General features: G+C 39.3%; 1 protein-coding gene across 5 annotated transcripts in view; it reads left to right on the top strand.

Moving 5' to 3' along the window:
• LOC137274078 (protein WWC2-like) overlaps nucleotides 1-17,087 on the top strand; it is an 80,350-nt gene extending 63,263 nt beyond the window's left edge. For 2 of the 5 annotated variants that reach the window (XM_067807069.1, XM_067807068.1), the window contains exons 14-25: nucleotides 334-520; nucleotides 815-1,012; nucleotides 1,326-1,441; nucleotides 1,682-1,785; nucleotides 2,109-2,227; nucleotides 2,699-2,950; nucleotides 3,135-3,233; nucleotides 3,592-3,742; nucleotides 3,985-4,058; nucleotides 5,026-5,049; nucleotides 9,280-9,407; nucleotides 10,744-17,087. In XM_067807069.1, coding sequence (XP_067663170.1) covers nucleotides 334-520; nucleotides 815-1,012; nucleotides 1,326-1,441; nucleotides 1,682-1,785; nucleotides 2,109-2,227; nucleotides 2,699-2,950; nucleotides 3,135-3,233; nucleotides 3,592-3,742; nucleotides 3,985-4,058; nucleotides 5,026-5,049; nucleotides 9,280-9,407; nucleotides 10,744-10,867 — 1,576 coding nt within the window. In that variant the 3' untranslated portion in view covers nucleotides 10,868-17,087. Of the gene's footprint in view, nucleotides 1-333; nucleotides 521-814; nucleotides 1,013-1,325; nucleotides 1,442-1,681; nucleotides 1,786-2,108; nucleotides 2,228-2,698; nucleotides 2,951-3,134; nucleotides 3,234-3,591; nucleotides 3,743-3,984; nucleotides 4,059-5,025; nucleotides 5,050-6,807; nucleotides 6,830-9,279; nucleotides 9,408-10,743 lie in introns of those variants that run through there. The other 3 variants (XM_067807071.1, XM_067807070.1, XM_067807072.1) reach the window with 2 other exon arrangements.
• The last annotated feature ends 6,283 nt before the right edge of the window (nucleotides 17,088-23,370 follow it).

Here is a 23,370-nt window from a genome sequence, read left to right as displayed (position 1 = left end):
CCTTGACTGTAATGATGCATCAGCTCTGGGTTCTGATCAACAAAGTGTTTGTAACCTTATGACCTGTCGTAACTGTATAGTTCACTATTGGCTTTCGGATGTTGTAGAGATACAAATGCTTTGTGGATTGGGACCCTAGTTTTTCAGCTCTGGCTTCCTTATCACATGTCCTATTTATGTAGCAGGAATATTTCTGACTGTGGTTTTGAACATTGTTCACAAGCTGACAGCTTGTATTATTTTGGACTTGGACCGAAAGATGTTTACCTCCCTGTTAATAGATGCCAATCTCTTAGTCTGGCTAAGTTTCATGATAATGTTCTCGGTTTTCAGATGTATTAAAGCGGCACTGTTGCCCCACAACATGGAGACATCGTGGAAGACAAAGACTCTGCCAGATCTGAAGAACACCAAATTTGCTGAGACGTTTCGTGTAATCCTGGCAGAGCAGAAGTTGTCTTCCAAGACGCTACAGGTTAATGTGTGGAGTGTACACCCCACTAGGGAGGAGGAGTGTCTGGTGAGTGTTGCAGATCGGACCTGTGTCACATTCCATTGGTGGAAACTTTTCCTTTTTGAAATTCATGAAAATACATTTGTTCCCAGATGTCAAATCTGTAGCATTGACTTACTTAAAGATATGATGAAATGAGGTCTGCATATTATCATGAGGTGTTTTGTCTTATACAATTTATATATAAATATTTTGCCCTTTGATACCTGTTATTGTTTAGTTTTGGTGTCTAGTATCATTGAGCGTGATCTGTTGATCATGTGATATCAAATTCATTGAAGATCCGTGATCTTTTGACAGGGCTGTGCTCAAGTGAGCCTGGCTGATTTTGACCCAAAGGAGGTGTCTACTCGATGGTACAACATTTTAAGTTTTAAGTTCATGCAGTCCGACTTGAGGACAGGAACAAAGAAATCAAGTGAAGCCAGTCAGCCATCATCTAGCAGTACACTCAGCTCAGATGACACACGTCACTCCTCCAGCCAAACTCTCACACAGGTAATGCTTTACCTGTGGGGATTTGAACATGAATTACTTACAGGTTTTGGGGATATTTAGTTCACTCACAGTATATGATTACCAAAGATATGAGGACTTCTTTACATGGAACTTTTTTCTGGATCTTAACAGTTAAGAAACTAATCCTTCTCTAAATGCATCTGGATCTTATGTTTTTCCAGAATTTGGTGTTTTTTTTCTTAATGCATCCTTTGTAGATTCAGCCAAACCTGCTTTATACCAGACCTATCATTCTGTGGCTTACCTAAGACAAGAACATTATTTTACCGTTTGGCCATATGTGTTATTTCAGAGAGAATCGTCTGACAGAGTAACACAGCTCCTGGAAGCATCTTCAGCCAAACTGCGGAAGTCATCCCTGCCGAGTGATGATAAGCCAGTCCTGGATGTTGTTGTGAAGGAGGCCAGGTAGGTGTGCTGGACGACACAGCTAGGGTGTGTAGACATGGATGTTGTATGCTATATGGAATGGGGTGTGTGAAATTGCATAGTGGATGCAATATATGATAGTATTGTATGCAATACTGGATGGTGTGTTTAATGTAGGATGGTGTATGCCATCTAAGAAGACCATGTAGGAGCACTGATTTATACCATGTGTAACTGTGTAATCTGATGTGTATTATATGTGAGTGTGGTCTGTTTCAGTCACTACAAGTCTCCCCATCCTGCTGTCTCATCAGTGAAGGAAGAGAGCAGTGATGAGTCGACCATCATCTCCTCACAGACCTCCACCCTGACAAGGAACCAAGGTGGCCTAACTCTCTGCACATTCAGTTACAGAATAGCCCAAAACGTTGCCTGAGATAATCTATATGGAGTGTTCTGTGCCTGAACATGGCATGGATGACTCCTTGTTGTCTGCCCTGCAGTTCATATTGCAGAGATGTGTCCCTTGGACACAAAGTCTTTGTCATGTTAAATGCCAGGGTTTGATTCCCCACATCTGTGAAACCCTTTCCTTGGGATATTGCTTTGATATTTTTATGTATGACTTAAAATCAAACTCTCTGAAACACAGGAAACAAGTTTTATGTGTGATCAGAATGTATCTGACAGCTACCTCTTACTGCAGGTCCTGAGGACATGGCCAGTCACCAAGATAGGGAGACAAGTCCACGTCTGGCTGGATTTGGGGAAAATGATGATGAGGACGATGAAGATGATGAAGATTTGGAGGAAGAAGATGAGAAGGTGACAATCTGGTTTCATGATATTAGACTTTTATCACAGCTTCGTTAGCATCAGATGTATAAGAGAGAGATTTAAATTTATGTTTAAAAGACAAATGTCTGTCCTTCACATGCTTATAGTATCTTGAACTTCTTTCTGAGTTCCATGAAGTGTCAATGAGGAAACTACAGGGGAAATAAAAAAAATTGCCCCAAAGTGGTTCCTAAGTATTTTTTAACTAGTACATACAACATCTTTTATAACCACTGTTCATTAGAGGGATGAATATTGCATAGAATTTTTTTGTGCAAACTAGAAAAAAAACACTTAACTTTTGGTATGTTGCCTTGTTAGAATTTGTTTGGTTTTTATTAATTTTAAACTGATTTTCTAGTAAAGCTAAATTTGAAGTAGTTCACTGACATCTTAGGCCAATTACACCAACTAAAAACGCTGGTATTGGCATCAGTCTGTTTGTTCTCTCCACTTCAGGACTACAATGAAATGATGCAAGAAGTTCTTGCTGAGCTGGAAAACATTGAAAACCTGGACGACCACTTCTCTGAATCAGACGAATCTCTACATGTCAAAACCTGTGATGCTGAAACAAATACTGAAGGAGATTATTTGGTGAAAGAAATCAAACGGAGGCAACACAATCATCACATTCGAAACAGCACCATCCGTCGGTCACAGACATTCTCACCGGCATGCAGACAACAAGCGCCAGGCTATGTGTGCAAGGTGTGTAAGTGTGGAAAACAAGACAATATTGTCTCCCTTTGCAGTGCTGTCGTAAGGGAATTAGTTATGAATGGAAACTTACTTCATAAGACTGTATTTGAATTATTTCTGTTCAATGGAATGTTGTGATTTTCCTTTTCATACAAAGAGTAGTTGATGTCAACGTGAATTTCTGTTTTTTCAGCTCAATCGTAGCGACAGTGACAGTTCTATGCCACTGTACAAACGAGGGCCATTCCAGAGAAATGCATTAGAGAGAAGAAGTCTTCGATGGAAAGGCAAGGTATGGAAGACATTTGGACCATATACTTCCATGTGTGACCAGTTATTATCATGTATCAGAAATTAACTATAGAATTTCTACATATTCATGGGATGGAATACAGTGGAAGCTGTCAAAACCGGCATCTGTCCAATCCGGCACGTTGTTAACACTGGCGTAAAATCTCAGTCCCATCCATGGCTCTACAATCCAGCACCAGACTATTTCTTCAGTCCCAGTGACTGCCGCTTTAGACAGCTTCCATTGTAATCTGTTTCATATATCATATTCAACCAGTATTATGGCTGCTTTATTGTTTCCCCCCAAGAAAACAAAGTGGTCACTATTTCTTAACCTGCACCTACTCCTAATGTTGCAGTCGTCCTCGTCCTCTGCCCACCTGAACCCGAGGACATCCTTGGACCTGGAGCTAGACCTGCAGGCCTCCCATGTCAAGCTGTCACACCTAAACGATGAAATCACACGCTTAAAAGAACTGAAACGACTTATGGAGGATGCCAAGTCAAAAGGTATTTGATGGCACCTGTACCTTATGTTGATTCCTCACATGATATAGCTGCAACATTGTCAAAGTGGCGTAAAACTAAACTCACTCATTCACTCACTGTACACCATGCAATTAACCACGAGTTTAACCGTCACCGATTTGATTATTTGGGGAATGGGATACCAGCAGGGATTTAAAGATTTATTGATTTTCACAGTAACTGTGTCATCTACAAATTTAACTTAAATCCACCTTGTCCCACAGGAGCAACAGAGCTGCCCAATTGGTTGTCTGACGATGACCAGCTGCAGAAGCTTCTTTCTGATGCTGAGAAGTTGGTGAGTTGAAACAAGCAGATATGTATGCGGAGAAATGTGATAACAAATTTAGGCTTTACAGGAGTAACCTTTACAATTTGGCCTACCCATCCAACACATGCCAGAGTTGTCATGCCAGAGTAAGGCTTGTCTATGCTTTTGTGAAGTCAGTTTTATCTGGAGGTCCTCCAGGAGATCATAGACCAGAGTAGATTATCAGTACCCTTGTAAAACGTGAGACGAGGAACATTGCATATCCCAGCTCCATTGTTCACTGAAGCCATGATTCATCCAGTCATTCTAAGGCACTGTAATGCTGTGTAAAGGTGTCTCTCTGGTATGTAAAATAAGAAGCAGTATTTGGAATCACAGAATGAACTTTGTCATGTCTCTGGATGCATTGAAATCACACCAGCTCGTGGTTATCATCAAAGTCTCTCAGACCTCTATTACTTCCTCCATCACTTTCAGAATCATCTTACATCTTACTGCCATGCCTTGACTGAAGTACTGGTCACTGTCATTCCGTAACTGTTTCCTACAAGTTTTGGGCCCATATGCACAAAGTGATCTTACAGCTGATTATTAGTTAAATTGACTTTAAACGGTTGGGTTTGTCCGTGCTCCCTCTCAGAGTTTACTTCATCGGGCAGGCAGGATTTTTTCAGGATCTTTAGCCTTTGATTCATCAATTTGCACTCTTATCATTTTGGCGTCTAAACACATCTAACAATATCATCAGTGTGTATGAAGACGTCTGCTTTGAGAAATGTGTATTTGTGCAGACAAACAACTCAAGCTACGTGACTGGGTGCTATGTAATGCTGAGTCATTTAAGCAGAGTGTAGGTCTGGTCCACACACATAGTACAAGGCAGTTCAGTGAGCTATCTTTCTCAAGACAAGTTTTAGATGTCTTAATGTCTTCTTCTGTTACGTCCGTGTAAACTTCCATAGACTCCTGACTCATTATACAATGTTCATTACAGAAACTGGGGATTCTTCGACATCATGTAAGCTTTTGATTGGTTTAATCCTGCTGTCAGTTGACCAGTCAGCATGATAGCATGATGCTAATGTATAGTCTAACCCCAGTTTAACCCTGGCCCTATATAGCATGTGTTTGTTAACAGAAACATATAGTGACCAGGAAACTAGCTTGTGTAGTGTATACTGGATCAGCTGAAATATGCTAAAGCCTGAAAATGGGAATACTGAGAACATGTTCTTGCCAAGAATGCATCAACCTTTTCATTAGATTAGAAAATAGCATCACGATTCCTCTTACCCATTTGACATTGATAAGAAATATCAGAAGAAGCAGAAAATTATTAAAGAAATGATCATGCCCTAATATACAAGTATTTCTTCATAATTTTGTTAATGTTGGCTAATTGTATTAATTAGTAATTTACAGAAACACCACAATGCACACACTTGTATAAATGTCGCACATAGGTTTGGTATATGTTGCCATTATCAGTGCTCGATTCTGCCTGTTTATCATGTATCATATGTCAAGTCCATATTTTCTAACATTGCTCAACTTTGTCATATAGCCACCCCATGTTCAAAAGAACACCCTCCTTGAGGCCATTTGGGGGGCTGTGTATGTAGAACGTATTATTACTCTGTCTCTCATCATTAATGACATAGCTGGAATATTGCTGACTGTGACAAGAAGTAACTTTCACCCTGGTATAATGAAGTCTATTAACCAACTTCCTCACCACTCACACCTGACTCAGATTCTGCTCTGACCTTGAATCTTCAAGCAGGAACCCTACTGACACTATTTACCTGACCTATATCACCAGACCTTGATTTACCCATGATCGTTACAGCTACATATTAGTGGGGTAGCCAGATGGTTAAAGCATCTGCTTGTCATACTGAAGACAGTGTTTGATTCCCCACATGGGTACAAAGTGTGAAGCCCATTTTCTGATGTTCCCAGCTATGATATCGCTGGAATGTGGCTAAAAGAAGCATAAAACCAAATTCACTCACCAACTACACGCTGCTCTGCTTCTGATTCTATCCTGTGCCCAGGTGCTGGAGAGTCTGCTGATCATGTTCTCTGTCTGGCTCCGTTCTCAATGTTACATGAGTGTTAAAAGTGATTCTCTTGCTCTGCATCTGTTCTGAGCTTTTGTGTACACCCAACTTATGGGTCAGATCAGGGCGGTGTGGTAGCGTAATATTTAAACATCAGCTCATCATGCTAAAGACTTGGGTTCAATTTTCCAATGGGTGGTACAGTGTGTGAAGCACATTTCTGGTGTTCCCTGCTGTGATTTTGCTAAAAGCAGCATAAAACCATATTAACTCACTAACCCTAGGTAAGACAAGTCAGCTTGTCATAATCAGCGATCATACTTGAAGGATTCTGTTACAAGTCTAATGTCTTCCTGTCATTTGTTTCATGAACTAATGAAGACCCCAGTGAAGATGCCAGGTTATAATTGGTCCCTACCACCAGATGCTGGTCACAATAGGTACCAGACTGGTCAGACTCAGTCACATGGTTGATTCTGCATCATTGTACTATAGTGGCATGTATTGCTGCTCACAACATCAATCACTTGATTGTCTGGTCCACAGGCTGCTGTCTTAAGCTGTAATATTGCTGACTGCAGCATTCAAAGTCTCACAAACTAATGAAAATGTTGAAGTTTCAATTAGTTAGAAGCCCTTTCATGCATCTTTAATAACACATTGTCTTGAAAATGTCATTTGCATGAAAATGAGAATTTGCATATGAATTTCAGAATCATCTTGCATAAAAATAGGGTAAACCATTTCTTAGATCACCTTGGTTATGTGTTGGTTGTGAGCGTGTATGATTTGACGGATCATGACTTTTGCATCTTATTAGACACTACAGTGTGCTGAATATTAGCTATGATTTGTCTCATGCAAATTAGCCTTGCTTTGTATCAGACTGAAGTACTACCTTTATGGCATGTGTGTTCGAGCATGCTATTGTTTTGCCTCTCATCTGGAGATAACGTTTGGTTTCTGTTTGCAGGCATGAATATTTTATATTAGATTATGTACAGGATACAAGAACACTTAGTTTTAATAGTCAACATGTAATATGTAGAAGATTAATAGGTTATTGTCAGTACCATGGCAAAATATAGGTCAGTGTTAGAAGGTGGTGTGCTGTGTTGGTTGGTGGAGCAATGGATGATATGATAGGACATCATCCTGTATAAATCTGGGGTAGGATGGGAGGATGAAAGTGATGTTTAGGATGGGATTCAGATTCTTATACTAATAGTTAGCCTAAAGGGTAGTGTGTTTTATATGGAATGTATTTGTCCCAGGTTTGATTCTCAACATCATTGAAGTTGGGTTTTTTTCCTCTATGGGTCTTCAGTTGTTGTAGTTTATCAGTGAAGTTATGCCCCATGGTTGTTACAGGATGTCATGCTTTTGACCATTATGTAGGGGCACACATCAACATTAAATGTCTCATCTGTTATGTTATGTTGTTAAACTATTCGAGTAGTGAGGTGCAAGTCTGGCAGTTCCAGGGCCCTGTTCCACAAAGATGTGACATAGATACACTTATAATTGCTGCTACTGCTGTTGAGGATAAGCCTTTCACTAGGACCGGAATTATCTAGACTCAGTTTCAATAAACTTTAAACATGACCATTTGGGTCCCAAAGTTGGTATTTTCAAAATAATCTTTTGTGTTTTAAAGACCATAATACAAGATAGCAATCAACCTGCCTCCTATTTTGGGACCAGTTGCCAGTCAATTGAAGTGAGTTACCTCCCTTGACTCCATGTGTGAATATTAAAGTGTTTGTCACATGCAGTTGTTCTATGAGTTTCATAATTGTGGATTTTAAATGGCAAAGATTTAGGTCTTGTTGCTATTGACAAGCATGTCAGCAAGTGGGTCATTCATTCATAAGCACGTAGTATTGAGCTGTCAATATCGATGCCTTTGCATGATTGATTCACACCAAGCATGACTTTGATCTTTAACATGCCCCATCATAATGCCTCAAGGTTAATACACTTTCTGGGCTTGTACAACACACTAATAGCCCTGCAGCATGCATATTCATCTTGAAAATTATTTGTGTTATCTTTGAAATAGTTTAAATGGTTTGACGCTGGTATTTAATATTTTTTTGATGAAGATGTTTTGGAGTTGGAGAACTTGGAGACATAACTTCTGTAAGGTGCATTACCCATCAAAGTGTTCATCAAAGTGTGGAATTTGGGTACAGTGACCTAGTTATTGCTATGAACAATATGTATAGTCTATTAACACTAATCTGGGCCTGAGGGGAATATTTGAGATGTTTGGCATGCCTGATTATGACCTTATCATTGTACTGTACAGAATGTTGATGTGAACGACCTTTCATGTAATGTATGCTCTTTGTTTGTAAACAGTGCCAGAATGTATGGCAATTGACAGATAGCATAGTCCATGCATGTTATTAAATGTGTATTGCTCCTCACAGTCTAAACAAACAATTGTTTATAGATATGAAATATTTACTATATATGAGCATAATTTGGAATGTATAATTTTGGAAAATGTATTTTAATGTTGCTGTTGTATTTATAGATATGTATCGGTGTATAAAAAGCTAGGTATTATATGTAACATGTTTCCCTTTGTATAATGGTAACATGTCTGAAAGGTGTTTTGGTAAGTTAATTGATTTTTAAAGTTGGCCGATATTTTGTGATCTGGGGTTAATTACTTCTCAGCTGTTTCTTTTAACCTGTACAGAGTTGTGCCCCCTGGATATGGAGTTGTCCCCCCTGAGTCATGTTTGACTCAATTTTGATCCATGTGTCTGCACAGTACCTGTCGTCCTGAGTCTTACAAAACTGAATGAACACTGTTATGTTCTTTCTTCATGTAACTGTGATATAACTGAAATAGTGTTCATGGTTTCCTAAAACTAGCTTCTTGTTAAAGGAAAACAAAATGTATAGTGTGTATACTGTGATTCTTGCACCACTTTGATCAATGCTTTCCTCCTAATCAGTCGTACAATTGATATATCAAATTAGTAGTAATGAAGACATTCTAATTTTTTCCTGCAATGACTTTGCTCCAGTCCAATTCTTTATGTGTTGAGTGTCCTGTATGAAGAGAGCCTACTCTTCTAGTCACTTCTAATAACATGATACAGGTGATAAAGAAAGGCTTAAGGATAGATTTTCTTTGGGGTATAGCTGACCCTTTACTTCTCTTGCAGAGTCAGAAGAAGACGTCAAAGAATGTGTCTAAGCAAGATCGTCGTGCCCAGCAGCTTATGAAGAAGGTCACAAGAGATGTACAACGTATGCGTAGAGGAAGTCAGCAATGTAATGCCATCAACTTCAGGTAAACTGACCAGCAACTTACGTGGTTATTTCTTTTGGAATATCAGGTCCGGAAAGCAGTTTTTACACCTTGGCATATGTCAGAAACAAATTCAGCATACATGTGACACCTGGTTATTCCTGCTCAGAGGCCATCAGACATTACCAAGCGTGTCTTCAAGAGTGTACATGAAGATTGTCAGGCATGCTTTCCATTGATGCCTGGAGGTGGACGTCATAGCACAGACATGTTGATTAGAATACATGTTGTTGGTTGTTGTCACAGTTTGGGATGAGACCCGTGAAGGTCCAGGGAAGAAAAGGCCTTCAGCAACCCATGCTTGCTACAAAAGGCAACTATGCTTGTCGTAAGAGGCGACTAACTGGATCTGGTGGTCAGACTCACTGACTTGGTTGACACATGTCATCAATTCCCAGTTGCGCAGATTGATGCTAATGTTGTTGGTCACTGGATTGTCTGGTCCAGACTATTTACAGACCACCGCCATATGGCTGGAATATTTCTGAGTACGGTATAAAACTAAACTCACTCACTCACTCACTCACTCAGTTTGGGATGAGCACTTGGTCTCCTTACAAGGATTTCAGCCAAGTCTTTTTTAATGGCAGGGGTGGTGGAGTCTAAGGCACTGAGGTGCAGGTTTGGCTTTTTGGAAATTTGCTCTTGTAAATCTCACTGATCAAAATAATTCAAACTCAACCAGACAATCAGGCAGATGACCAATATATGTTGCCTGTTCGTCATGAAAGCTGCCTGCACTCATGAATTGCATTTTTCTATGCTAAAACAAACTCGTATCTTTGTGAATCAATTCAGTAATTCAGCAAATTACGAGTAACAAGTATGAACTTGAATTCTCAGTCACAACTTCAGCCTGTGACATTTGAAAAGAGCCTGTAAAACTTGTAAAATGTTTTAATAGCAAAAGTTTAGAGCAATGCCCACCTCAAATATATATATATATATCTTCTCGCATATTCATACAAAGCTTCCAAAAGGGAGGTATTGAAAAATATCAGGCAGATGCTGGAGTAGATTTTTTTTTTCAGGCAGCCTGACACAAAAGTTGTCAAACTCAGGCAGGTGGGAGGGCCATTTTTTTTATCTCTGTTAATACTTCTAGGATTCAGCTATTTATTATGCTATCGTCAAACAGCTTGCACTCATAGTACTCCGTCCCATATGCATGTCAAGTTTCAGAGTACATTTGAGTATGAGTTTGAATATTCTGATAGTGTTTTTATCAAATTTGAGAAGAAATCAAAGTTAAAGGGCAGTGGAACATATTATAAACATTTCACCAGTGAAATGTTGAAGTTATGTTTATTTCTTGCAGAGAAAAGATGGCATTTTTCACAACAGTCAACATGAAGGTGCCTGTAATACCCTGTGAAACGGCCACACCAGACGACAGACTTGAGGAATTCCTCAACGATGACCGAGTTGGAGAAGAAGTCTGATTGCTTTATCAAATGTCCATTTGTGAAAGAAGTCATAAGTTGAATTACCTGCACCTGAGGAAGTCGTCAGCACTGAGGAGACATTTACAAGCTGCCTGGCATCTGTGAACTGGTTGGACAGAGCACAGGCACAGTTTTGCTGTTCACACCAATGGCTGCACTGCTGGTGAGGTAAAGCTTGTGTAAGTCACGGAACAAGAATGTGACCCGGGACAGCAAAGTGGAAAAGAGAAAATCACAGTTATGAAGATCATATGGGTGACATGATCTTTGAAGACAATTGCCATATGGCCATATGGCCATGTTTGATACTCATATGATCAACAGTACCATATTTGGTAGTCAAGTGATCAGCAGTACCAGATTTGGTAGTCATGTGATTAGCAGTACTTACATGATCTGAGGAAATGTTGGCAACTAATTTTCATGGAAAGTTTACAATCTAAATCATTTTCGATAATTTTACTTTGTTTTTCACGCTTATTTTTTATAATACATGAACACCTTGTCATGTCAGTATTGAACAGAAAGGAATATACCTCTAAATTTCTTCCAAAATATCAAGTTGAAATGGAGACAAGCCTTCCAATTTGTCTTTTAGGTGAGTGGTTGTGTTTCATTTCCATGATCAGCATTATACAACCAGTTCATCATTCGAAGGGCTAGAACATTATCAGAATATTTTAACAGTATTACTACTGGATGTGAAAACGATGAAGCTCAAAAAGTATTTTCTAAGTTTTGTATTCTCATTAAATTTTGTTTGATACCACTTTTTCCTAGAAATAACAGAGAACTGTTGTCTTGGAAACAATTAATAAATGCACTGGTATTGATGACTTGATACTGCTTCAGGATACATGTCTTAAGTGACAATGGTTGACATCAAAAGATTGTATTCGGTATTTCCTTGAAGGTATGTTTATTGGCTATATGTAAACTATATTCAGCTCTTTTGAACGAAACGATAGTTGATTACGCAAAAAATAAGTTTGCAGTTGTCTTTCTCCTATGAAAAATAAATTTGTTGCAGTGAATTTTGGTTTATGAATATCTTTATATAAATAAATGTCTCAGTTAAATCGTGCAATTTAGTTCTGAGTTAATAGTATTGTAGCTTTCCATACCTGTTTTAAGTCACCAGTCTGAAGCTTCAGTTATTGTAATCGTAATTGTCTCAGTAGCAAGCTGAACTGAAGCCCAGGTTGCCATGGTTACATAGCTCTTCGATAAACTGACAGGACACTGGGAATGGTGTGTGTGCAGTGGTATTGCTTCATCATGGAATTAATGTTGCCTTGATATGGCAGTCCTCTCAAAACATGAGATTATATTTTAAATTGATTTGGTTTATGGATGTGCCTATCCACCAAATTTTCAAATGTGGCCTTAATAAGTTTTAGAAAATTGTAAATTTTTAGCGCCAGTCTCTTAACCAGGTTTTGTTATGGACAAAACATCAAGGAAGGGCATTAGGCAAAGGGAGGTAATTCATGTCACTTTTCATGACAACCATTTTTTATTACATTTTAACTTTCCTTTTTGCAACTGATCTACTTTCAGGTGGTGAATTTGTAAAATGTTCATGCCAATGATTCTGAAAAAGAGACATTCTCTGTCTTTTGTGTTATGCCTCAGCCAGGTAGTTACTGTTGAACTAAAGATGCTTTGAGGTTCTTGAGACAGATAATAATTTTCTCTTCAAGGATGAATTTACAAGGGAAACAATTAATAGAGAAATTTCCTCCAATATTCTCTGCCATGGATACAGAGGTCTTTTATTTTTAACCAGTTTTCGATTATCAGCATTTCTCTAATAACTTCTGAAACTTTCTGCTGCTGGGTTTAGTTGTAAGGTTTTACTGTCAGAGGTCTTTTTATGAATGTTGGTATTACCATGGCAATAATGAAATCTGTGTCCATATTTTTAGTGTTAATGATATATGTCCATGTGATACTTGTGATATCGCAGTTTTAACATTTTTACCAGTGAAGTGAAAGCTTGCTGACAGTATCTGTACAGCAGCTGTGACTCTTGATATCTTATGCTACTCAAGTTTTGGTAGGGGTACTTAGTGTCCAGGATGGGAAGAAGTCTGACATGTGAATTGGATGTCATTTAGGTTCAGAACCAACTTATTTTCAGTTTTGTTTCAAAGATTACAAAAGCTGAGAGACAACAATTCAATTTATACAGTGAATATTATGAAACGGATCCTAACATATGTTAGATTCTGCTCAGATTACATCCACAGGCAGTGGGGGCAGCCAAGTGGTGAAAGCGTTCACCCAGGAAGACCCAGGTTCAGTTCTTCTCATGGTTACAATGTGTGAATCCAATTTCTGGTGTCCCCATTGTGATATTGCTGGAAATATTGTGAAAGTGGCATAAAACTGAACCCACTCACTCATTCACTCAGTTTCCATCCAATCACCTCAGTCAGATTTGACCACCTCCTTGACATTTGAAATATCCCTATGAAATGTTGAGTGGTAAACATGGAATAGTACAAAATGTGTATGTTGCATATTTTGTGGATGTATAACAATCGTATGCTTGAATGTGTGTGTTGTTTGTGCTGCACAAACCATGCAATAGGAACATTGTGTTCGTTGATTTTATTCCAGAAAACTCATTAACGGAAGATCTACATGACGAGGCTCTAGGTTCGTCTGTAAAACATGGTTATTAGTTTTTTGTATGATATGTAAATACGAAGGATCTACTTAGTGAGACAATACATGCATGCCAAAGTCTAACTGTATATAGTCTATTGTAGAAACAGGAATATTTGGTTACTCCTGCCTGTGATCATATTTATTTCTCATAGAGCATATCCACATTGTATTAGTACCATCATCATCATCATTATCATCATCATCATCATCATCATCATCACCATCATCATCCATCGCCTGTCTATAGTCATTGTGTGTATAGAGTATCTATCGCCATCATGATATTGAATATTGTATACATTTTCATAGAATCATCTGTCATACTCAACATTATTGTATCGCCCACTTGTGTCAATATTAACCATGTTATACATAACACGCCATATGATATTTGATAGCGTATTTTATATGATAACTCATTGGGAAGGGTGGGAATGTTTGTCGTGAAACACGATGAAGACAACCACTCTGATAGTGCCGTGCCGTCGTCATGGAAATGCGGTGAATCTACAATATGTAGATGTGTATGTATAGAGTTGTTTGTCACAGCAAGCATATACTCACGAGGACCCGCAAGGGAGTCAGTTCGCTCCTATTTTGTCACTTATATCCAAGAAGAAAACTGAAATACTTGATTTGCTTAAAAAGACCGTGGACACCAGTTTTTACACTATGGTTATTTTTGTAAGAATCACGTGACAATGTTTGTAAGAATCACGTGACAATGTTTGTAAGAATCACGTGACAATGTTTTGGAGTACCGATCTGCACCTCTTCATGTTCATTCACATCATGGATCAGTCTTAACAAGCTGTACCGTTTCTTTCACAGATGTGTCTTGTACAGTTGCCATCCTCACAGGTTTGCACAATTAGGGGAAACAGCACCAATACATGTATTGGTTTCTATTCACAGTTTGGACAAAGATTCTATGGAATTATTAGCATCAGTAAAATGAAAGTGGTATTGTCAATGGAACAGCAAACAAAATTAGTTGTTAACTCAGCATTTGCTGATCTGTATGCACCACGTGGATGTTCATGAAAACATCTTTCTCAACTTGTCCAAGGCAGGCCTTTTGCCTCAGCTTGGATTATGCATATTTGGGTGATAATTAGATTTTGTTTTCTGGAAATTAATAAGCTGTAGCTGAATGGGTTAAAAAGTCCAGTTTTTGTAGCCAGAATATATTTTTGAATTTCATAGGCTGTTGTTAGTGGAACACAACCCAGCACCTGAGGCTTAGTGTAAGTAAAAAGCTGTATTTCACTAGTACAAGGCCAGTATGGGAAGAAGCTTGTGAGGAACAAGGTTGTGTTCAATGGTACTTGTGCAAGACACAGTCTGTTCTTTATGTCCTCCCATGTTTGGGAGAGCTGGTGGGTGCTCTGTCTAGAATGTAGCAAGTTACAAAAAGTCACATAGAATGGCGTTGACTTGTTGATAATACTCTGTTCTGAAGTTTTCTCTTAGCTTTCAGAATTGTGTTCACTTTGCAGTCAGTTCTTGATGAATGTCAACACTCAATTTGTCAAAGGTATTTGCAGAAACATTGAAACTATATATAAGTGTTGGTTGGTACTATGTCAACTGAACTGTTTCAGTAAGAATATTTACTTCTTTCCTGAAAAACAAATTAAATGTTTTTATCATCATATGTTTAACAAGTACTGATTGCAGTTTGACACTAACTCTTGAAACATGTTATTGTTTGAGTGACATGTGAAATTGAGACCTGAGTTAAATAATTTGAAATGTCATGACAATTCTAAGTTAACTCCATTTTGATTTGAACAATACTGCCATTCCATTAGTGTAATATTTTGTTTCTTTAATATATATGTATTATTTTGGCGACAAATGAATTTCACTTGACCTGATTCCATTTTCCAACCTCTGAATTCATTTTGTAACTTATATTGAAAGGTTCCTGTTGTCATATTACATGTGACTCAAACAATATTGCTACGAAGTCTTTTTGTCAAAATAGTTAAGACTTGGTGTGAAACCGTCTTTTCTAAAACTCTGCTTTGTCATAATTATATACACGAGCTTATTATCAAAAGTAGCTTCACCTTCCTTCCTTCCTTCCCGTCAACTCCAGCACCAATAGGAATAATAGATGATACAAGTATCCTGGTAATGTTAACTATGCCAACCTCTTGGTTTGTCCTGGAGATTCCTTGTTGAATGTTGCTGACAATCCAGAAGTTCAACTGCATATTTCTGAAGTTTACATTTTGTTTGTAAGATATTTAAATACGGAGGAAAATGCAAATTAACCTAGAAACACATCCAATAGACTTGTGGGAGTGGGTATTGATCAGATCCTATGCTAATCTTATTGTGTATCTAACTCCAGATTTTATCTTGTTCCTGTGGCATTTGAAATACCTGAAGAAATCTAGACTGTTATCTCAAAGAGACACTAGTATTTTTAATTGTTCCTGAGTCAGGTTCCACATTATCTGAAAAACTGCTTCATCAAAGTTGGTGTTGGATATGTAGAAGAAAACTGTCTTGCATCCATCCAAATTATAACCATAATATACTACACAACACTGATAGGGATAATTAATATATGTTAGTTATACTGACCTTGTGAAAAATAGTTTTGAATATCCATAACAAATATTATTATGTTTCAATTTGATACATTAATGTAAATTATATTTTAATGAAACAATCCTTTGTGTACTTTGGGCCTGTTTTTCAAAGCTATCGATGTACCAGGACCCTTTTCAGAAAGCTATTGTAGTACTACAGTCTGTGGTACACTATAGGAGATACAACAGTCATAGTGCTCTGATAGCTCTGTCAAGTACTTGTTTGTTATGTCTTAAAGCAATATTACTTTAAATTTCTGCATTCTGGATTAAGAAGCAGGTTGTTGACTGTGTATTCAACACCAACATAGACAGGCGATGTACAAAGCTGTTGTACAGTAGGGTTTCAGGCTCCCCATGCTGAACACCATGGGTGCTGCTGCCCCATTGCTTGTCTCAGTGTGACAGCGCTGGAGGCTTGCTGAAGCAGTGTTGTTGAAGTAGTGTTAAACCATACTGACTGTTCTGTGCGAGTTGACATCTCTCTTTCTGTGCCCGTTCTGTCACGGTCACCTGGTCACAAACCCTCAGCATGGCACAAGCTACTTTACATAGACTAAGATAAGGCTTTCTGTCTTGTATAAGACAAATACTTAAGCATCTATTTTTGTCTGATTGTTGACATCAGTGATCGAAGATGAATAAGGTTTAATTATGCTTTTGTCTTTATTTATTGATTCATCAAGTGTTTAAGTATTACTTGTTGACATTGGATCAACTACAGTTTGGTGTAGATAGGCTTATGAATAACAGAAGTTCTGGTGTCTGGAGGGTGTTTTTTTGACCAGGTGACAGGTGCCCTTGTAGACTCTAGCATCCTGTACACAGCCAAAACTTAATATCTTCATACTCAGGTTTGATTATGAGCACATTGTCTGTTTAAATTAAATGTAACATTTATATATTTTGCATAAAATGACATATTAAACATAAAATCTGTTTTGTTTTTTATTGGATGGCCTTGTTTTGCTGAAGACTGGGTTTGTTCTTTATGGGTACAAAAGTTTGCGTTTGGAAGACAATGGCATGTCTCAGCTGTTGGATCTGGGTTTCCTGCACAGATCTGGAAAAGGATAGGTGTGGATTCAAGATTTGACAGACATTTTCACCAGTGTGTTTGTCAGTGCAAAGGTACATTCCTGAAGTTAGCTGAGGATGTATATGGTTCAACTGACTTGCACCATGCAGTGGCTTGGGTAGAGGTTTTGTCACTCTCATGCAGCCTGTGCACTACAGATGTCCAATTTGGACAATCTATGTTGATTCAGAGTTTGACAGGGAATCCACAATTTGGAATGCTAACGGCCTCTGATGTGATCATGAAAGGTTTTTCTGTTTTAATATATGTTGTACAGCTAAATATTGTGGATTTGTTTGTACCTAGTTCATGCTCTGGTGACTTTTTGCATAAACAGCAACATCACGTGTCATTCAATATAGCTGGACAGGACATGAACTTGAACTGAAATGTGAGCCAGTTTAGTTTAGCACTCAGCACTGTGCCAGCTATATGGCAGCGGTCTGTAGATAAACGAGTCTGGACCAGACATTCCAGTGATCAACATCATGAGCTGCGATGTACACAAATGGGGGACTGATTATATGTCAAATAGCCGGGGCACCTGACCCCTTTAGTCGCCTATTACAATATACGTGTTCCTTAAGAGCAACTCTGACCCGGATCTTAACGGGTACAGAGGCGGTGCACTGAGGAAGACATCAGATGAACACAAGATCATTTTGATGGACGACATTGTAGAATTATCATAGCTATCCCTTTGTCAAGGCCAACATTCTCCACCTCAGCTTGAAGAGGTTTTTACATACATACTTTTCAGTTACAGTACGCAAGATTTCAGCTATATAGTTTTACATAGTCAGGCCTGAACCAATCTAATGTTATAAATGTGGATACAGGTCACATGCAACTGGGACATGATAACGTGCAGTCAACCAAACTAAAAGGAATCTTTACCAGAGAGTTGTGCCTTTACAAATGTGGCCCTACAGACAGGCCCATGATAGATGTTATGAATGCCCACAGGGTGTAATAACCCAAGGAAATAAATGAGTCTGACCACGTCATCCCTTAAACCCACTTTTGGGAGTTGTGGGGATAGCCTAGTGGTTAAAGTGTTCGCTCATCACACTGAAAACCCGGGTTCGATTCCCCACATGGATACAGTGTATGAAGCCCATGGTGTGCCCCGCCGTGATGATAGGAATATTGATAAAGGCACAATAAAGCTAAATTCACCCACTCATTCAATCTCATCTTACCTGTTGGAAATCACGAGGGACAGATAACAGATATACTCAATCGTCTTTGAACATTTATCACTGTTGGCTTTGACTGATATCCCACAGAAATTTGCTTGAAGCGAAAAAAAGTGTTTGGTGAATGACAGTTGGTTCCTTCACGAAGCACCGTCCCGAGGCATGGGTGGTAGGGCTGACTACAAAGAATACTTTTATAGTCATTTAATCCCTTGCCTGGGGAAGAGGTCATAAAAGAGTGTAAACTGATGAACTCTGAATATTGCCATCAATGTACTGCGCTGACTTGATCGGAAGGACAACGATCTGTGAACACATAGCGTGGCAGCTATCACGTTTACGTCCCGGGTTCGATCCCCGGTGGTGACACACAGGTTCGAGTCCCGAGGAGGACACAATTGGGTATTATCCTTGGACAATGATTACACAATGCCATTTAGAAAGAGGTCAAATGTAGCATATGTTATAGTCGGGATTACACTTTCTTAGTGAAGTACAAATTATAGTAATTAGCCTTAGTGTTCTGGCGATTAGGTGTCTGATGACGGGTGTGGGTTCGAATCCTATATAGGACTCAACTGATAAAAGTACTAGAATTTACCCTTTACTAAGAAAGGGAAGCGCAAATATAACATATGTTACACCCTTAGACAAGATACCTAGATCCACATAGTCTCAGTTCACCGAGCTATAAAATGTGTCCGTGAGGATGTGTTGGCACTGTGAGAGTTTAGTTCGTTACAGGCAGCATGACTGTATGATCCCAAGGAGCTGAAAAAATATCAGGAAGTATGACTGTGTCCTATGACCGGGGATAGTAATGTACATAACGCCTTGAGCAGCCAACGTGCCATATGTCTGGACAATTACTTTTACCAGGGATACCCTGCTCTTGTAAAGTCTTACTTCTATTACGAACGACGTATAAAGTTAATATTTGTTTAATAAGCTTAGAACTTGTAGAAACCAGGGCAGAGACGTGAAGATATAGATTATGATGGGATTGGGTGGTCAGGCTCGCTGTCTTCTTTGACAGGGAACAACACGCATGATGCTCATCACTGGATTGCTAGGCACACACTCGATACAATACTAACCGCCGACAGACAGCTGGAATATTGCTGAATGCGACGACAAAAAAGAACCAACAAACACAACAACAACATCATTCCGAATTACATCCATCACCAGCGTCTTTGATACACGCCTCGCCGATTCTCTTGTCCGCCAATCAGGAAACAGTAGTTCGTTAACAGGACATGGGGAATTATTTTTTTTATTTACCTTAGTCAGACTCACTTGTAAGTAACCGAGTCTATAGACCAGACATGTGCCAGCCATTTCAGCGAACCTGACAATTCGATCCCGTTTGTCACCTTTTACGAAATACATGGGTTACTGAAGATCAACTCTAGCCCGGAGCATCACAGGTTTGTACGTAACTGATGACGAAATCACTAACACACGGGTTTGGAAACGTTTGCCAAATGTGAACAGTATTCCGAGTATCACATTTTTATTCAAACTATTAACATCTTTTTCAATGGCAGTTGGAACTAGCAGGAACATCTTGTACATTGCGAGAAGATGTAAAAAATAAGATTAGAATCACAAACAATAAAATGAAATTCACATTTTTGAGAAAATAGACTAACAAACACAATCTTTATCGCAGAGGAATTCTTTTAGATTTTTTCCTGTTCATTTCAAGTTTCATTTTGTTTTCTGGTATTTATATTTTGTTTCGCATTATCAGTTGACTCTCTGTGGATATTGTACGCGCGCTTTTATCTGGTGGTACATCATTTTTAATGCAGAAGGGTAGTAACATGACTTGCGGTGTTTTGCTTAATCACTGCTTAGCTGTTGACAGAATAACATCGAAATCCGTATGGTCTGACACAAGGCCCTTGAAGACATGTAGTCAGTTAACAAATTCAGTATAGTGTGTGTTCACCATTGACGTTGATGTAGTCGTACAACAACAAATATACAGTTTATTCACTAAACGGTTGAAAAAATCTTGGACAATGGTGTTTTGAACCAACGCTTGTCCCAGTTCAGATAAGGAAAATGGCCGATTCTGAACTTGAAGCAAACGTCTCTCCATTTCCACCTAAGCGTGATCGATCAGGTCCAGGTCCGGAGAAACAGCTGGTAAGAGGAGTACCAGGGTGTTCTTCTATCTCGGGAAATCTGTCACGACACGAGCGACACGTGAACGTGCAGGACCTTGCTGATTATGAAGTGTGACCATACGCCTCAGTGTCCGACCATTAGATGTGATGCTACCGTAACGCTTTCGTGACCAAACTGCTGACGTTCAACTCGCCGTCTTTCCGCCATTGCCATGCCACCTGAGATGTCCAGATGCAATCGGACTCGGATGTTGTGCTCCACAGTTGGTTCCCTACAGTCCCGGAACTGACTGGATGTAAACCAGGAATGTTCCGGGCAGCCAAACTGTCAGTCTGGAATCCATTCATTAGATGGATCAGCCGAATGTGGTTGTCTTCCTCACGTGACGTTTGAGTGGACATCGGACACAAAATGTCTGGCCGCTTCATTTTGGACCATTCCAGTCCGCAGCATACCCACGGAGACGCTGATTTTCTGTAAGCCGTGGCATGACGTACGAGCGACTTACAGGTGGAAATTAACATTCCGAGGCTAAGGAAGAATCAACCGTTCTTCAATTTTCAGAATCAGAAGTTTGAAATTCAGGATAAGAATTCACATAATGACGGGATTTTTTACATTGTTGTTCGACCTTTTCAAAGACATCTACATACACACGATGTGTCCACGGATGAAATATCTAAACTGATCCTTGATGTGTTGTGCAAACAGTTGTCCGACGGTGTGTAAGCATCTCACACGGAGCTAGCTGTTTCAGAGACTTACCGTCCCTCGTCTGTTTTCTACAAAGGTTTACGACATGCATGTCCTTTCCTTTCACTAGCTGGGTACTGCGCTATTTGTGTTTAACCTAACCTTAAAAAGGCTAAAGAGAAAGCCCCAATCTACAGTTTAGATATCCTTATTTGTTGTTTCACTACACAGGCAAGGAACATTGGTCAGTGAGTGGTAAGGAGAGTGAACAGGTATTTTAGGGAAGAAAAATGTATTAGAGAATCACTCCAGATTTGAGAATATGTACAAGCTTATAAACTCATGGGCAAAAGTAAACGAACACTATTTATTTAGAATTCTTGGCAAAGTTGTCCAAGTTAGTAAAACCTACTAGGATCAAACGGTCTACCCAGACACCTGCTCATTGTCCCACACGCAGCATGTTGGCTCTGTAGAGAGAGAGGGAGAGAGAGAGAGGGAGAGAGAGAGAGTGGGGGATAGGCGCCAACAACAGCCATATTGCCATTATCAGACTGTTCCAACGTTGCAGGCAGACCGGCAGCACCCAAAACAGGCCGGAATGAGGCAGCCAACTGCGTACTCTTCATCTACGCAACCAGTTCATCATGGTAACGGATACGGCGACAACGGCTCTAGGACATGCCATTAGTCGACGTACTCCTGCATGGAAACCAGGAACATCGTGGTGACCAGGGAACATAGGGGTGACCAGGGAACATCGTCATCGTAGGTTACAGTTGGCAAAGACTGTATTTCGCTGCCAGATGCGAAATTGGCAGCGAGTGTTTCTTACAGAGGACAGTCGATTCACCATGTTCCATTATGATTGTATGTTTTGCTCTGATTTCATCGATCATTTATAAGGTTGGTCCCTTTCCTTTGCCCTCTAGTTTCAGATTCATGACAGCCGCATGGAAGAGCGACCTACACAGATCACCACAAAACATTGCAGCGACCTGATTATTTATTGTTTGGGCCTGGTTTTGGATCAATTAGTCATGTAATAAATAAGGAATGGCGTCAATCGACTAGCTTGTGTTTCAGTACCTACATTCCATATTCTGTTGATGTCCGTACAGACTACTGGACGCTAACTTCTGTTTCCAGCACACAACATCCGATGACACGATGGGATACGATGACATATGTCAACCTGTCATATCACATGTCAGCTTTGATAAGTTGGTATTAAATTAAGTGTGGAATGATATAGTCCCTTTTATTTTTAAACACCAGAATATATGTTCAAGGTAGTCATTACAATACAGAAGGACATCGCCGGTTTTGGTCACAAATGTCAACATTTCCTCTCCGACACAAATCCCCATTGCCGTAGTTAAAAAATGGGGATTTATTGTACGAAAGTACCCAGATCGTACCCCTAATTCTGATTGGTTTCAGGTTGTCGAGTCACGGTGGCTGCCAAGAAGTAGTGGGCCCACTCGCAACACCTCGCATTTTTCGGTAACGTTCAAGAAAGTCAACGAATATGGACGAGCTCTCTTGAAAGTTACGGACAATGTAATTATATTTATTGCTTCCGGTTAAAGGTCACATGCAACCAAAAAATCAAATATAATTAAAACAGCCATCACTTATTCGTGATATATAAAATACATTGCTGATTAAGAAAAAGCAATAAACAAAATTATAAGCGTATAATCGCTAGTGCAATCAATCAAAAGTGCAATGTTTTGTACTTGGGTCTACCTCCCTCGAAACGAAGCACCGAACCCAATCAGAGCCGGTGGGTGTGCACTCAAGTGTAACGAAGCCTTTTCGTTGGTTCATGTGCCGATACTATTAGCCTACTCTTTGTTTATGGCTTATAAGCGCGATAGGTGTTCATTTCAAATTGCATGTGATCAATTATTGAAGATGTGAACTACATGTCATTAGCAGACAGGCAGACACATAGGTGTCAGTGAAGCATACTGAGTTTTCTCTGTGACGTAGTCTGCTTTCGCGATCAGCGTGTTTTTTATGTAACGAGTAGATTATTTACTTGTTTGTGTAGACAACCAAGATTTGACTACTGCCCACAACCTCATATTCCGGGCAGGTATA

This window comes from Haliotis asinina, chromosome 2, assembly GCF_037392515.1.
Source record: "Haliotis asinina isolate JCU_RB_2024 chromosome 2, JCU_Hal_asi_v2, whole genome shotgun sequence".
NCBI lineage: Eukaryota > Metazoa > Mollusca > Gastropoda > Lepetellida > Haliotidae > Haliotis > Haliotis asinina.
The sequence above is the reverse complement of the archived record's forward strand: the minus strand, read 5'-3'. Positions and strand labels throughout refer to the sequence as shown.